Source organism: Mixophyes fleayi, chromosome 11, assembly GCF_038048845.1.
Source record: "Mixophyes fleayi isolate aMixFle1 chromosome 11, aMixFle1.hap1, whole genome shotgun sequence".
NCBI lineage: Eukaryota > Metazoa > Chordata > Amphibia > Anura > Limnodynastidae > Mixophyes > Mixophyes fleayi.
In genome coordinates this window covers 92,243,953-92,256,095 of record NC_134412.1, presented here as the reverse complement: position 1 = coordinate 92,256,095, position 12,143 = coordinate 92,243,953, and the positions used below count along the sequence as shown (strand labels likewise).

The 12,143-nt window shown below is 39.5% G+C and overlaps 1 protein-coding gene and 1 long non-coding RNA gene across 3 annotated transcripts in view; one reads left to right on the top strand and one right to left on the bottom strand.

The window, feature by feature from the left end:
* Positions 1 to 409: 409 nt before the first annotated feature.
* LOC142107125 (tumor necrosis factor receptor superfamily member 8-like) overlaps positions 410 to 12,143 on the bottom strand; it is a 25,359-nt gene continuing 13,625 nt past the window's right edge. For both annotated transcript variants that reach the window (XM_075190303.1, XM_075190304.1), the window contains 9 exons: positions 11,182 to 11,263; positions 10,022 to 10,144; positions 8,570 to 8,725; positions 8,245 to 8,338; positions 6,675 to 6,952; positions 6,115 to 6,237; positions 5,478 to 5,503; positions 3,266 to 3,452; positions 410 to 2,682 (listed from right to left, as the gene is read on the bottom strand). In XM_075190303.1, coding sequence (XP_075046404.1) covers positions 2,456 to 2,682; positions 3,266 to 3,452; positions 5,478 to 5,503; positions 6,115 to 6,237; positions 6,675 to 6,952; positions 8,245 to 8,338; positions 8,570 to 8,725; positions 10,022 to 10,144; positions 11,182 to 11,263 — 1,296 coding nt within the window. In that variant the 3' untranslated portion in view covers positions 410 to 2,455. The remainder of the gene's footprint in view (positions 2,683 to 3,265; positions 3,453 to 5,477; positions 5,504 to 6,114; positions 6,238 to 6,674; positions 6,953 to 8,244; positions 8,339 to 8,569; positions 8,726 to 10,021; positions 10,145 to 11,181; positions 11,264 to 12,143) is intronic.
* The window catches only part of LOC142107128 (uncharacterized), a 25,524-nt gene continuing 23,850 nt past the window's right edge, over positions 10,470 to 12,143 (top strand). Inside the window, exon 1 of the long non-coding RNA XR_012679874.1 lies at positions 10,470 to 10,643. This is a non-coding gene — a long non-coding RNA (uncharacterized LOC142107128). The remainder of the gene's footprint in view (positions 10,644 to 12,143) is intronic.

Sequence of the window (12,143 nt, the reverse complement as noted above, 5' to 3'; positions counted from 1 at the left end):
GAACGAAAATCTGCGTTAATGCGGTACCGTAATACCCGCAAGAACGCGCACTTTTCGTGGCAACGCGCGTTACCGCGAATCCAAAAGCTAATTGAATATGCCCCCATATGTCTAATTCTACAAAATTGTCACAAATTGAGTTGATACCTTTTTGGTGGTTAACTGGTCCTTTAAAATAGAAGTTTTTCTGAGTCTCAGCGGTATAGTGATTTTTATATGGCAAAATGTGTTTGTTCTCTCCTTCATACGGTGAATTAATGTTAAACTAGAAGTATTACCTGACAGCTCAAGACCCTCCCACATCTTTAGGACATTGTTCACACCTAAAAATATGCACATTTCTAAAAAAAATCTGCTGATCACGTAGTAATCAGACCTGTTATTTCATGTACATGAAATCTGGTGATTTAATTGATTTGATCAAAATATGAACTAATACCTCATGTTTTCATTTTGCTAGATAGATACAGATATGCAGTGTTAAGGATAAGTACTGACAACTGTAATTTTGTTTTGTATACATACAGGACGGTTATATTGCCACGTAGCTGGTGCCATATATAATGTGGGATTAGCCAAGCGCAGACTTATTTCTTCTCTGGTTTTGTCTCAAAATATTGCCTTATGTAGTCTTAGCAGCTGTTCTTCAAGCCTGTTTAAGGCTCATTTGGGTGTGGCCCACAAGCCAGCTCCAGTTAGATGAAGCCTCTATACCTGAGAGGTGAGTGCATATGATTTTAACTGCATTTTAACGGTGTTTGAAGCATATAGGTCAGTGTAGGACTTGCATATAATGAGATGCCGTTGACGCTGGGATGCAGGCTTAAATGTTTTGATCAAAATATGAACTAATTACTCATGTTTTTATGTTGCTAGATAGCCACAGATATGCAGTGGGAAGGATAAGCACAGACGACAACTGTCTTTGTTTTGTATACATATAGGGTGGTTACATAGCCATGTAGCTGGTGCCATATAGAATATGGGACTAACTGAGTGCGGCCTGGCTTCTTCTCTGATCCATGTACATTATTCAGCTCCGTTTCAGTGGTACACAGCCTTTGATATAAACTAATGTAAAATGGTGACTTCACTTGCTGTTTGACAATTGAAATATGTTGACAATGAGAAGGCAAGGACTAGCTTCATGTAAGGAGGTATTTATGTATGGCATCTGTCCAATCATCATCATTATCATTTATTTATTTAGCGCCACTAATTCTGCAGCGCTGTACAGAGAACTCACTCACATCAGTCCCTGCCCCATTGGAGCTTACAGTCTAAATTACCTAATATAGACACACACACACAGACAGAGAGGAAGACAAACAGACAGTGACTTGGGTCAATTTTGATAGCAGCCAATTAACCTACCAGTATGTTTTTGGAGTGTGGGAGGAAACCGGAGCACCCGGAGGAAACCCACGCAAACACAGGGAGAACATACAAACTCCACACAGATAAGTCCATGGTCGGGAATTGAACTCATGACCCCAGCGCTGTGAGGCAGATGTGCTAACCACTGAGCCACCGTGCTGTAACTGTTTGTGTGCACCATGTCTTATTGCCTTTCCAGTGTGACTGTCTGTGTGCAGCATGTCTTACTGCCTTTCCAGTGTGACTGTCTGTGTGCAGCATGTCTTACTGCCATTGAATAAAAATATTGTCAAATAGTAAATAGACCTAATTCTTCAATGTAACAATCTGTTGTTATAATTTTCTACAGTACTATAAACAATATTGCTCTATTAAGACTGGTTGTGTTCACGTAACTTGTGATAACACTGTCTTGGTGTATTCCAAATACTCTGTTGAGCTCAGTCTTGGAACATTTAAATGAAAACACCAATGTTTCCCTGCTTCAGTTTTAAGGCATATTTTTGGCATAAAAATAGTTCTTTCCACTTGAGTGAAACATTAGGTTTATATATAATAAGCCTGTGTTACACAGTAAAATGTGATGGGCCTATGTGGAAGAAGGGCCTGGACAACTCCTTTGGTTCTTGCATTAATCTGGGTCCCGCTCACTGTTCTCTATTCAGTGTAATGTGCATTTTTCCTAGAAGTCCGCAGTACCCAGCGATGTGACAGTAGTCGGCACTGTTTGTGACTGGGTCTCCAGTGCACATCAGTGATTTGCTGCATCTTCTCAAAGTGCCTGAAAATGTCTGTGAACCTGTGAAATGTTCCACCTTATTGGTCCAGATGAATTTGATCTTTGATTTGACCAAGCTTGCTGATTCTGCACGATGTGTAATAGTGAACGGTTTTCGGTTGGTCCTATCCGTAACGTGCTTCTCCTAGACCAGCTTGGTGGGTGATGGAACACCGTGGTTTAGAAGCGATAGTCCACATCCAACACACAGTTTTTGTCAGCTCATTCTCATCAGTGCACCAGATGGTCTCTTTATGATTCATCTCCAGACACCCGAGTCACAAATGTCTCTCGATACACTTAAACTTGCAGTATCACTTTAGCGTCGCAGGCCTCTCCCTCTTCCTCTTCAACAGAAAGCATGAGTTCATCTACCGGCACTTTGCTGGTTTCCTGCTCGGGGTATCGTGAAACTAACAAGTGGTTCTCTTTGCTTTCACATTCCATCGTTGCTGATCTCCGTCTGTTGGGAACCTCTGAGATGGAGCCCACGAGAACGGTGTCCGCATTCATGATGTAAATCTTTTCTGAGGGTAGAGCAAATGAAAATGTTATCATTGTTCGAACCATTAGAAAATACACACAATCATCTTAAGACTGGGGATCTTTTAGGCATCCTTTGACAACCTAATACTGGGCACTCACAACACACAGTTTACTGATACAAATGGTGTGCCATTCTTGTCATGAGGCCAGCAGCTATTCAGAAACTTATATTTGGTTATAGAATGCCTTAGTGATGAAGGGGTTAATAGTACAACGCAGCACATCCATATACCCAATAATGTTTATATGTTAATAATGTTTTTTTTTTTAAAAAGAAGATTAAATGAAGTAAATCATATTTTTAGAAACTATTCACAAAAGCATTCGATGATTTTCATATTGGAAATATATTAGTTTGTGAATGATTTGTTAAAGGGGAATTCACTAAAATATATAATAGCTTTGTGAATTCCACTCATAGGAGTAGAATTACTAAACCTAAAAAGGAAAAGTGAGAGGTGTTGTCCATGGCATCCAATCAGATTCTAGCTCTTATTTATCAGATGGCTCCATAGACTGAAAATATTTAATTCAGATATAAAGGTAAAAAAATGAAGTTCTTACCAATTCTGTTATTCAGATGATCTCGTCCTTGCTGGACTTCCGGCTTATCGTCCGGCAGCCTCTCGCTTTGCGCCACCTCTGAGCTTTGATAGAATTCTGGAATAACATTTTTAAAAGGCGAAGAGTTCTGTCTCTGCAGTAAATTCCCCTCTTTAAAGTCTTCCTTGTATGTTAATATCGTCTTGTGCTATGAAACAGAAAGAGAGGAAAGTAGTTTAATAATTGCAACTTTTTTATTTTAATATAGATATAGATATATATATATATATATATATATATATACACACACCTCATTCAGTCCCTGACCACACATTAAGAGATTATACGCTGCCAGTATGTGGACAGCGGTACGTTCTGTAGTATTGTCTCAATAAAGTGTAAGCCGTACTTTGTAGAGTATAGCCTATCCGTGTAAATAAAACCTGACAGTCACTTGTTTTACTGCCATTGATATTAGTATTTTAATTTATAGTCCCTGACCCACTGGAACAGACAGTCTAAGGGCTAGATTTACTAAACTGCAGGTTTGAAAAAGTGGAGATGTTGCCTATAGCAACCAATCAGATTCTAGTTCTCATTTATTTAGTATATCCTATAAAATGACAGCTAGAATCTGATTGGTTGCTATAGGCAACATCTCCCCTTTTTTCAAACCCGCAGTTTAGTAAATATACCCTCAAATCTGTCCATTTTTACACTTTCCATGTAATGTTATATAACATAATGTTACACCAACGTTTTTCTAACCTCACTTATAGAAGCAGGAAGGTCCAAAAAATTAATTTTGCCATTATATATGTTTAACTCCAAATAATTATAGACTTCAAAGCTCAAACAGGATATGTGGAAAGTATAACTATAAAGCTTTTACTGCATTTGAGGGCAAAACAGAAACAAGTGATGTTAATTATAGATCCAGAACATAGTACGCCTGATCGGTGTCCTAGTTTCTGTTTCAAACAATAATGAATGAAATGATTAGGATAATGTTGGGTGCTGCCAAAGTCCTATTTATAAAATTCTGTTTAATTCTCACTGACAGTTTGGAAATTACATTATTTTTATTGAGAGTCAGAAAATGTAGAGATTTCCAGCTGCCCAAGGAGCTAGGAACCCCCCCTTCCCCCCCTGGGACCTGCCCCAAGGAGCTAGGCACCTCCTTGGGACCTGCCCGAGCTGCGGGGCCCCTTGCAGGACTTCCTCAAGCTGCGGGGCCCCTACAGTAATTGGTTCCAGTAATGACAGTAATTTCCTCTCACGCCGCTCCTCCTCTGCCTCCCCTCTCTGCCTTGCCTTACACTGGCTCCCCTTCCCCTTCAGAATCCTTTTCAAACTCCTTACCACCACCTACAAGGCTCTCTCCCAGTCTACTGCCCCTTACATCTCTAACCTCCTCTCCATTCACACTCCCGCCCGCTCCCTGCGCTCGGCCAATGATTGCCGCCTCTCCTCCACTCTGATCACCTCTTCCCACTCCAGAATCCAAGACTTCTCCCGCGCTGCTCCCCTTTACTGGAACGACCTCCCTCACTCCATCCGTCTCTCACCCAATCTGTGCTCCTTCAAGCGGGCACTTAAAACTCACCTGGTCCTCAAGGCCTACCAACCATCCACTTAGCCTCTCATCTCCTCTGTTTCTCCCCTGGCCCCTTTTCTCCCCCCTTTGCTTCACTGGCTCCCTTCTGTGCCTGATTTGTTTACCCTCCCTTAGGATGTAAGCTCGTATGAGCAGGGCCCCCCCTTCCTTTCTGTCTTCATACCTGTTCTTCCGCTCCGTCTCTACTGTATTTGCCTGCCTGGAGTTTCTGGAGAACTGGTACTTTGCGTTTATTGTTCTGTACTGTTTTACCCTGTATAGTCTACTGTTCGTACTGTGTATGGCGCTGCGGAAACCTTGTGGCGCCTTACAAATAAACGATAATAATAATAATAATGACACCTAGGGACAGAACTTGTCCTCATCAGCCTAGTCAGTCTGCTGCTCCCCTCAGTGTGAGTACCCCTCCATGACTGAGTTCTGCTTCACACTAAGTATGGATTATGAATGACATAGTTCAGAGCTCTTATCTGTGACCGTCCCGTACCTCCATGTGAATTTCTAAACCTCAGTTTATGTCATCTTGGGGATTATGACAATGTCGTGTTCAGAAACCCTGATTTAATCAATGCTTTGAATTGTCACACATAAACCAAAGCAAGGTACAATACTCACTGCAGAATACTTGGATGGGATGTAATCTAGAGAAAAACACAAAAAGAAGTTATTGCAGAATCATCCATGCTATCATATAACTTATCCAGACCCTCCCTTGTCACCCCTTCTGTACAAAACTTCCCACCAGATTATTTCTTACAGTTATATGTGCTGAATTAAATAATTGATGATAAGTAAAATACCCTTATTATCAATGGTTTAATTAGGCCCTGCTACTACAAGAGCTCATTTAGTAGAAAGTTCAGAAGCAGAAACTTTTGTACCGGATGGAAGGGGTCATGTTGGAGGGTCTTTTTACGCAGACAGAGGTATTGCTTTTTGTAAGCTGTAATCAACTGTGGTAAAGTGTAAACAGTGCCATTAAATAACAAATACATATACTTTATAGTGTATGCACATGGGTGCTCCTATGCATGATTCCATCAACTGTGTAAATTGTTGTTACCTAGGAAACCGCAAGCCTTTTACTAGGGCTATAGACATTTAAAAACCTCTGTTTTCCACAAAGGAATGATAAGGATGTGCTGGACAGATAATTGATGTTATAGTGTTATGTATATAGTGTTTATGAGGATTATATATGGAAAACAATCACAACAATACAATATGCCACCACGAGAGTGCTGATACTTACCCTTCCTCTTTATAAGCCATAATTTTAAGTTGTATATCTTCTGCTTCCAGATCAGGAGTAAAGCTATAAGTAGAGTTATCACCGAGATGATCCCAGCTAACACATACACATTGTTCACTTTACCTAGAAAGTCAATCATTGCAAAAACCCATGAAAAGATCTGCAATACTTAATCTACAGACCTAGCTACGAATAATTTAACATTATAATGTTCAAACCATTCATCAATTAAACACAGATTTAAAAAGTTATACCATTATCACAAAGGCCTTAACCAGATAAGTGACTTGTGAGCATTTGCTCACACCATGTTATATTTGGAATAAGTCACCAAAAAACTCCTCTACAAGAGATTCTAGTGGATCATTGATCCCTATGGCTGCACATGCTGGTACTGTTCCTGTGGAAACCATGAGTCAGGGTAAATTGTGCAAGAACTATTTTATATTGCTACCCATGGGAATGGCAGAAGCACGCAGGTATGGGGTCAATTACATGCCCCTGAAATTTTGGGTCATGGTTTCAAAGAGCACTCTTCATATATGAAAATTTTAACGTACCTGTATCATAAGCACCATCTTTAGTTGTCGGAATAACAGATCTAGAGGTAGTCAGAGACGTACTTCGGCTGAGCACATGGTGGGTAGGTATTCCAGGTGTTGAATATCTCGCATCTCTCCCCAATGTGGTGACCGGTCTGACCGTGACATCACCCCAAGTGCTTTCCTGGAGTTTACTTATCTCCGTTGATATGGAAAAAACATGACCAGGATCTAGACACTGGGCATCTGTCCTGGCGTTTCCTTTCCTATTGGTATATTGATCTAATTTGGCACAGCTGAAAGGAAACAAAATACCCTACTGTAAAACCCGAAACTTAATCAGAGTGTTTAAAAATATGAATTTATTTAAAAATGAAGACCAACACCCACTGAGATAGACTACAAATAAAGCTGCCGAAACTGATGCAACTATATAATTCCAATATGGACAAAAACCTTCCATGCTCATCCATAACCCCCAAGATCCCTGAAAGTTGGGACAAAATAGTCATGCCCCTGATCCATCCAATCCACCCGTACAATAATCATTAATCATGAGGCCACACACAAACGGGACTACCCCACAAAAATTGGGACTGTTGGCATGGCTGTAGACTTTTATTGCCTGGCTGGGCTTTATAAGCTAATGTTTATTATATATGAGGATCTAAAATCTAAAGCAAAGTGTCCCTACGTATTTCCTACTCCTCTGCTGCCAATCTCGGCTCCCTCTTCCCCCTCTACGAGCCACTGCCGCAGCCGATCTGCTGCTGTACTCTCACATTCACTGTTTTTAGATTTGTGTCATTTTCTTGAGATCTCGGACGAATTGGCAAATAATTGCATATTTGGCCATCCTGGGACACCAGATTTTGGGACCACTGTTGTATTTAGAGATGATGCTGCCCCGGACATTATGAGTGAATACACCCTATATTAATAATTGTCTACCCCCACCTGTTAATGCCCTTTGACCCAACACTCCACCATGAATTTTAACTGTTGTCCCTGACCAGTATTAGCATAGACATGTGGCTAGTTTGTCCAGAAGCACGGCTTGTTGGCGGTGCTGTACTAGACTCTGTCTGCAGGGCTGCACACCAACTACACCTTACATCAGACTGTCTTCCAGTCACTATGGCTGCATCTAACCTCTGAATATCCCTGTCACACTCCATCAGTTCCTCTCTCAGCCTCTCAATCTATGGGGGAGATCTATCAAAGGTCATTTTTTTTAAATCACCCAAAATTGTTAACCTGTGGTCTTCCATGAAAGAGGTTGGAGAGAGAAGATAATACTGGGAAGGAGAAAGTAACTGAGCCCAGCGGGCAGGGCCGTAACCAGGGCTGTGCGACAGGGGCGACCGCCCAGGCCGCAACGCTGAACGGGGGCGCAATTTAGGAATATTTTAGGTTAATTTGGTTAAAATTGAGGGCTAGGGGGGCGGCATTTGTCTTTCTCGCCCCAGGCGCTAGAATTCTAAGTTACGGCACTGACTGTGGGTGTTGGCTGCAGACCACACACATGGCCATGGAGTTATCCATCATTATGGACCATTAAATCACCACTTGGGTGACCAGAACTCACTCTGTGTGCAGTTTACATCCTTCCGTAGCAGATGTGATATTGGAGTATGTACCAACGCCGCACACTTCACACTTTGTGTCCTGTACAGCGGTGCCTGCAAAATGTACACAAATAAAGACATTGTTTAAACATACTGAAAATTTCTAGTTTATTTTTTAGAGTATTCTGTTTCCTTTTTAATGATTAAATTATATAGATATATCTGTCTGGATCTGTTGAAGTTTAACATTTCGCATAAATTAGCAGGAGACATTTATAACACAATATGATAAGGAATCCATACAAATAATGTCTACATAGCCAGTAACTGTGCTGTGAGATTTACCTTTTCGCTGTACACCCTGCCCAGGGGGACACTCTGCGTGGGCCACGCATCGTGCACACGTGTTAAGGACGGGAGTCTGACAATAGTAACCAGATTGACATTGACAAATTGCCTCGGAATGTAGGGAACAGTTCTGAACATTTACTAGGAAGTCCTCTGTGTGGGGAACAATGGAAATATGGTTAATTATGAATGAAACATTGTATAACCGAGAACACTGAACACAATTTGTAAGGAAAGCAAGTGGTCATTTAAGTGTATGTTGACTACACACAGAGAAGATAGTCATAAGTCCCATAGATTGTAAGCTTGAAGGCAGGGCCCTCTTACCCCTCCATCTGCCTATATTCTGTATTATATTATTACTGTGTTTGTTTCCAATTGTAAAGCGCTATGGAATTTGCTGGCACTATATAAATAAATGATGATGATGATTAGTCCAGCCCAAAATATGGCGGACTCCACTGTAGTCGACAGATATAATACACCTCTGGCATGACATTACACACACACACATTCTTACGGATCTACTCTTATTTAATGGACATAGTGGCAATGACAGTTATGGAAATAGCATTATATAAATAAGAACTTCTAAATTAAAAGTTACATCTTTGTAAGGACCTGCACCTAATTCCTGAGTAGGTTCTGAAAGTGGAGAGCAACTCCCTGCGAAACTAACTGACTTGTATGTTGAAGTAACTTCAACTGTTTAATTATGAATAGAGATCTTAGAATTGTCTATCTATTTTCGTATTGCTCTTGCAGTGCCTCTCAATGACAGTAAATATGCTTATTAATGATTACTGTAATACATAATTCTGTGCAGCTATCTTGAGCACATTAGTAAACACACAATTACTGTATTAGACATTCATGTAATTTGATTGCTCATAGGACACTTGTCTGTGAATTTCATTAGGCTGCAGTAACCACTGTCAGACTGCAGGTGGTGCTGTTGGTCTGTAATCTATGAACATACACTTTATCAGTAAACGTAAATATAAACTTTTTTTTAGTATTTTGGATATAGTGTCCCTTTAATTTATTTAGGTAAGTCCCCACAGTGACTTATAAAGCAGTAAATTAGGAATAAAGTATTGAGGGACAGCGGATTTGTACTGCATGAACCTTTTGCATAGCCAATAATATTTGCTGTAGACACTCATAAGCACACACAGTAGAATACCATAAATGTGTAACGTAATAGTATCACAATGATTCATTTCTGTTAAAAATAATTAATTGCAATTTGTGGCCATTTGTAAAAATTGTCATATTAATCATGATATAAACTGCAAATGACTAGTTTATGCATACAAGATTATTCACATAAAGTCATATTGTACCAAAAATCCCTGTTGTCACAGACGTTGCCTTATTGAAGGACAGCATTACATATTTTTTTTTTTTTTTTTACAACAAAAATAAAATTTCAGATGACTCCGTTACCTTTTAAGCACTTTTTACACGTCTCACATTTAGGAGGAACCCGACTCCAGTTAATGAACCCTTTACACGGTTTGGCACAATCTTTTTCAATGTCTTTAACACATGGAGAGCGTTTCACTTGACCTGACAAGAAAAAAAGGGACAGGAGAGTGTTGTGTGTGTGTAATATATATATATATATATATATATATATATATATATATATATATATATATATATATATATATATACACAATATAATTACACACACACACCCCGTGGTCTGAAAATAACTAAAGGGACACAAAAAATACAGTTTGGTCTATTTTCTCTCCTTGATCAAAATACAAATATTACTAGATGATAGTGTCATGTGTGTTGTTTTCACCATTCAAAGGCCAGTTAAAGCAGACCTGACCTAAATCGAATGTTAACAGTGCAACAGACATAATTCATAATTATAAAGTATATTGACTTCTAATTTTTGTGTTTGGCCATTTCAGCCACATTACTAACCGGTGCATGAAATCCTGCCTACAGCCATGTAATCTCCATACTCCGCCATCGGCAGTAGAACTGTTTCTACTGAAGAGCTCAGTGACTTTCAACGTGGCACTGCCATAGGATGCCACTTTTACAAAAAGTCAGTTTGTCACATTTCTGCGCTATCATTTGCCAGAGCTACAATATAAAATATTATGTACATTTAGGGCTAGTTTTATTAAACTACAGATTTGAAAATGTGGAGATGTTTCCTATAGCATCATTTTGTAGACTGTACTAAATAAATGATAACTAGAATCTGATTGGTTGCTATAAGCAACTTCTTCACTTTTTCAAACACGCAGTTTAGTAAATATACCCCTTAGACTCCTGGGGGTAAATGTTTCAAATAGCGATTTTTGCAAATCGTCGATATCCGCCGACTTAGCATAGTAAATTTAAAGTGTTGCCTTTGAAGCCATTGCTGCTTTAAATTTACCATGCAAAGTCACCGGATATCGGCGTTTTGCAAAAATCTCTAGTTGATACATGTACCCCCCTGGTGCTTAATTGTAATATGCAAACTGGGTTCAATTTTTATTTGGCAGAATCCTAATGCATGGATTTGGTGCATATGTAACATTCACAGAGAGGTTGGGTAGGGATAAAATAACCATGATAGACGGGCTAGGACTTACCTTCAGGACAGTGGGAGCAGCATTCTCTCATTGTTTTATTGTAGTAGTCAGTTCCTCCACATTCCTTTTGCCCAAAAGCTTTCTACAAATATAGAGCCAAAAGTCGCTGTCAATCATCCAACAAATGGAAACTGAAGCATTATTTGTAAATAAAAATAGCAGTGTTGCACTATGTAACCAATAAGATATTTGCTTTTATTTTATAACCAATACTAGGAAAATTATAGCAATCTTTTGATTGTTTACTAAGAACGCCACTTTTTTCAGAAGTCTATCCAGATGTTTATAGGAAAAGAGAATATACTATGTATAGATTTCATTCCCACATGGAAATGGCAAATGTTTGCTTGTCATATCGGCCCAGGGTATTAAAGCTGGAAAATAAGTGGAAAAGGATCAGAGAACACCCAGGAGCTGCCTTATATTAATGTACTAAGAGACCCATTCAAACCATCCACATACATACGCTACACACCCTTCGTACACGCTGTCACATGTCACATGCACGGTTAGGGTCCTGCTTTGGATACACCTCCATGAGGTCAGCAAGCCGACCACCCATGCCATAAGTTTATCTTATAATTACCCTTCTCTCGCCAACTTTTTTTTTAAACCTCCGTTTAACCGATATTCTTTGCAGAGTAAATATAGGTCTGGGTGGGTTGCAGAAATGTAATTACTATTGTAGCTGTTTAGATTATTAAACCTACCATATTAAAAGATTCTTAGACACTTACTCGTTCATAGAGCTACCAAATACTCGCACAAACACCGGGCACATTAATAAAAATGTGTTTGGCATAATGAGTGCTATTTTGTTTTATTTTTTAACTATATTTACCAATTACCCTGTCATAGGTTCTCTTCCCTGTTCCCTGCATGCAGTTTTGAAATTCTAACATCATAGAATATAAGTGCGACATTTCCACTGTATACACACAAATGCCGCAGACAGCAACTGT